Source organism: Lissotriton vulgaris, chromosome 4_1, assembly GCF_964263255.1.
Source record: "Lissotriton vulgaris chromosome 4_1, aLisVul1.2, whole genome shotgun sequence".
In the NCBI taxonomy this organism is placed as follows: domain Eukaryota; kingdom Metazoa; phylum Chordata; class Amphibia; order Caudata; family Salamandridae; genus Lissotriton; species Lissotriton vulgaris.
In genome coordinates, this window is record NC_141691.1 from 1,090,027,122 (window position 1) to 1,090,031,395 (window position 4,274).

The 4,274-nt window shown below is 42.9% G+C and overlaps 1 protein-coding gene across 1 annotated transcript; it reads right to left on the minus strand.

Annotated features, from left to right (window-relative positions):
- Nucleotides 1-2,360: 2,360 nt before the first annotated feature.
- LOC147722901 (uncharacterized) lies at nt 2,361-4,019 on the minus strand. The gene has a single exon (XM_086967408.1). The coding sequence runs from the start codon at nt 4,017-4,019 to the stop codon at nt 2,361-2,363; it is 1,659 nt and encodes a 552-aa protein (XP_086823534.1).
- Between the last annotated feature and the right edge of the window lie 255 nt (nt 4,020-4,274).

Below are 4,274 nucleotides of genomic sequence, written 5' to 3' on the forward strand. Positions count from 1 at the left end.
GGCTCCCGCGAAGCGGGGGCCGCGAGGCGTTGCAGGAAGGTCGGGCAGCAGCACTCAGGTACAGCGCTTCCTTGTATGAGGGCTCACCTCATTTACAATTTTGGGCATTAGTGGTGCAAGTCTTTTAGCCAAGCATTTTGCAAAGATCTTTGCGTCTGCGTTGATCAGGGAGATCGGTCTATATGAGCCCATCTCCTCTTTAAGTTTACCCTTTTTATGAAAAAAGATTATTTTGGCTTTATTCCAGGAGCGGGGGGCTGACCCGGTTCTGCCAATATGAACTATTACTTCTAAAAGAAAGGGTGTTAACTCGTCTGAGCATAGTCCATAGATTTCCAGAGGAATGGTATCCTCACCCGTGGCTTTTCCTATAGGCAGTGATTGTATAGCCTCCTTTAGTTCTTCACTTGTTATTTCTATAGCCAATTCCTCTGCTTAGTTTGTTGTTATCTGGTTCGTTAAATTTTCTTTTAAATAATTCTCAATTATAAAGTCATTAGGCATGTTCTCCGGTGTATACAGAGTTTCATAATATTTAGCAAACTGCTGGATTATATAATTTGGCTGATTGTATCTCTTATTGTCAACCCCCAAAATTTGGACAATCGTAGACTCCGCTCTATCCTCTGCCACTTTAAATGCTAAAATTTTGCCGATTTTATCTCCACCCTCATATTGTGAGAATTTATATTTATGGATCTGTGCACTTCTTTTTTTAGAAGTATTTCTTTAGTCTTACATTTTAGCTGGCTAAGATTTGCACTGATTTCCAGAGTGGATAAGTTATCTCTTAAAGCTTGTACTAGCTTTGTCTCCTCGGCAGCGATATCAGAGGTCAGGGCTAAATTATATTTGTATCTTTCGTGGTTCTGTTTCAAGACAAATGTTTGCGTAAACCCTCGGATGCTGGCCTTACATGTATCCCATACTGTTAAGCATGAAGCAGTGTTTCTATTAATAGTCAAAAATTCTGTAATATGTTGTTTTAGTTGCGAGATGAAAATCGTATTAGATATTAAATTCCTGGGAAATGTAAAAGGTCTCGGGGGTTTACAATTCAGAGAGGTAGTGAATTCAATCATAATGGGGTTATGATCAGATGTTATACGTGGATATATTACCATTGATGTGGATTTCATCAGTGAATCTGAAACAAAAGCCATATCTAAACGTGAACATAGCCTGTGGGGAGCTGAATACTATGTGTAACCAGGAGAGTTTGGGTATAGAGAACTCCATACATCTCTGACATTGTGTAACTTACATAGATCTAAGATAGATGTTCTAGTATTGGGCATTCGTTTGTAATTACCCTGACGTGTAGTATCCGTTTGACAGTTCAGAATGCAATTGAAGTCACCCATAATTATTACTTCTCCTTCCCAGTCTAATAAAGCTATATTTAGCTGTTCGAATATTCTGGGATCTTCTTTGTTAGGCCCATAGACAACACAGGCTACAAGCTTCACATTGTTAAAACAGAGTTTTAACAATGCCCCATTTGTCACAAGTTGTTTTAATTATTTCTGCCTTAAACCTTTTGTCTTTCAGTATAGCAACCCCTCTTGTAGGGGAAGCAACGGCCGAGTTGGTTATCATCTCAAAGCCCAATTGGCTTAGCAGTTTCTTATCTTTATCTATATTATGGGTTTCTTACAAGAATACTAAGTGGGGGTTGTATAATCTTAGTTCTTCGGCAACTAAGCGTCTTTTACGTTTGTTGTTCAACCCTGAGACATTCCATGCCAAACATTTAATATTATGCATCTCTAATGTAAGATGTAGTGTCAATAATCAGCATTCGTTCCATCATTTCTGTTAATCCAATACTTCGTTTTTTCTCTTTTATCATGTATAGTTCCAAATAAAGAATATATTTTACAAACATAAATCTCAAATCCAGTCCTTCTACCAGGTTGAAAATATTTTTTTTCATTTTTCCCCCAACCCTCCCTCCACCTTCCCACATCTCCCACACCCTCCCCTGTCTGCGAAGACCTACCCCCCATCCCCCCCCTTACCTACTGCTGCCGTTGATGAGGCAGCGCCTGCGGCAGTGGACCAATAACCCCTCCCCCCTCCCACTGGAGCATCAGCTATTAGTATTGCCTCATCAACACTGATGTTAACCTCTAGATGGCACGTTATATTTTGGTGTATTATACATCCAGTACAGACTAGCAATACTAAATAGTGGAATAAAAATTAAGTAATTAAGTGTTTGAAGATTCAATGCCCCACCTAGATCTTGAGTTCCCCTGTTCTCCGTGTTCCCCGTGCCCCTTCATAATCCCATTTCTATTTATCTAGTGTTTCTTTATCGCATATGCAGAGAGAAAGATTAACCCCCTCTCTTTCCTTCAGTCTTTACTCCTGTTGACGCTGGCAAGAAATGTCTGTGCCTCCCGTACATCACTAAAGAAGTTTGTGCGCCCTTTCATAATCACTTTAAGTCGGGCGGGTTCTTGTAGATATGCTAGGCCTCCCAATTTATTGATTGGGTCGATTAATTTTCGCATTTCCCATCTTTTGTCCATCGTAGTTTTACTAAGATCTGAACGAGTGAAGATGGTAAGATTGTCAATAGTTATTGGGGTATTAGGCTTAGCTTTTTGCCACACAGCTTGTCGGAGCAGAAAGTTACCAAAATGTATTAAGAATGGGCGTGGGAATTTACTATTCTGACGTTTTAGGCCAAGTGGAAGTCGGTGTGCTCTTTGTATTTGGGAGTCCCAATCCCAGTCTGAGAGATCCGGGAAGGCGCGAGGCAAAAGTTTCACCATAAAAGCCCTTGGATCGGATCCCTCTAGCCCTTCCGGGATTCCGTAAAGTTTGAGGTTGGATCTCCTTTGTCGGTTTTCCAGGTCCTCGACTTTCCCCTGGAGTTGAGTTAGTTCTGCATCGTGGCGCCCCACAGTGGCATCTAACCGTTGAGTTCCTTCTTCTACCACGACTGTGCGCTGCTGGAGCTCTATTATCTCCTGTGTAACGCCCTTTAGTATAGAGGTTAGATCAGTTATGGAGGTTTGCAGTCTTACATTGTCACTTTTCAGTTGCTGATAGTGCGCTTCCGATTCCACCCTTTGACTTATCAGAAGTTTTAATATAGTGTCCAGTTGGGGGTGACCAGTTTGTCCCAACCTGGTCTCTTCCGTTGAGTTTGTGTTTGTATTTTCAACAAAGGGTTTATTTAAGTCAGTATCTATATCCACAGGTATCGGTAGATTAGAGGCTGTGGCAGTTAATAGGAAATCTTTTTCCCCTGCAGTTAACTCAGAAGGGACATGGCTGGGAGTTTGCGTCATAGAAGGCCCTATTACGGGGGCATGTAGCGTCTCATTATCTGTAGGGCTACCCCCTGAGAGCCTTAAAGCCATGCTCTTGACTAACCCCTTGGCCTCAATCCACTTTCTTAGCGGGCTCTTGTCGATGACCATTTTTTTAGTAATCAAGGGGGCTGCTCCTGTAGCCAGGTTAGACAAAACTCTCCCTCTCTTCTTGTGGATTGTCTTGGCTTTACCTCTGCGTCTCTGTGGAGGTAGCCTGCTCAGGAACTTATCCGTAGACTTATCCAATTCCTCCTCTGTATCATCATCACAGTCCTCAAAGGAGAGGTGTTCCTCAGCCAATTCCAAGGCCTGTTCCGAACAAGAATTACCCATTGGGCACATTACAGGACCACTATTTTCTCCTATTATGCCTTTGCCTGTGTCTGTTAGGCCTTCCAACCTCGACAATGTAGCTATAGCCTTGGGTTTGATAGTCAAGGGGATGACTAAAGCATCCGGTAGTGTCGTGGAGATATTTAATGAGTGGGGCCCCCCATTTGCCACCCTCGTTCCTTCTGTTGCCTCAAGGCTTTCTAAGGTCTCCCGGGTCTCACTGCCTTCAGTGAGGGTAGGAGATATAACTGAGAGAGCTGATAGAGCAAAATCATCATGATTTGTATTATCCAATAGTATAGTATGTTGAGTAGGTGCTACTGCCCCATCTTCTTTGGGGGAAGAGGCTTTATCCATACATAGCCCTGATAAGGAGTGTGAGGCAACCTGTATTTCCCTTTCGCCATTTGATGCTATAGGAATGGTTTGTGTCCTGGTATTCAACGGGGGGGTCCCGCACCTCCCCCGAAGCCACCCGGAATTAGCACCATCAGTAATGTCTGCACCTTTCTGTGCCATTTTAGGTATTGTCCCGCAGTTCAACAGTAGAGGAGGGCGCAGGATCGTCTTACCTGTCGCCTTCCTATCGCTCCCCTTCAAGATAGCAGCCTT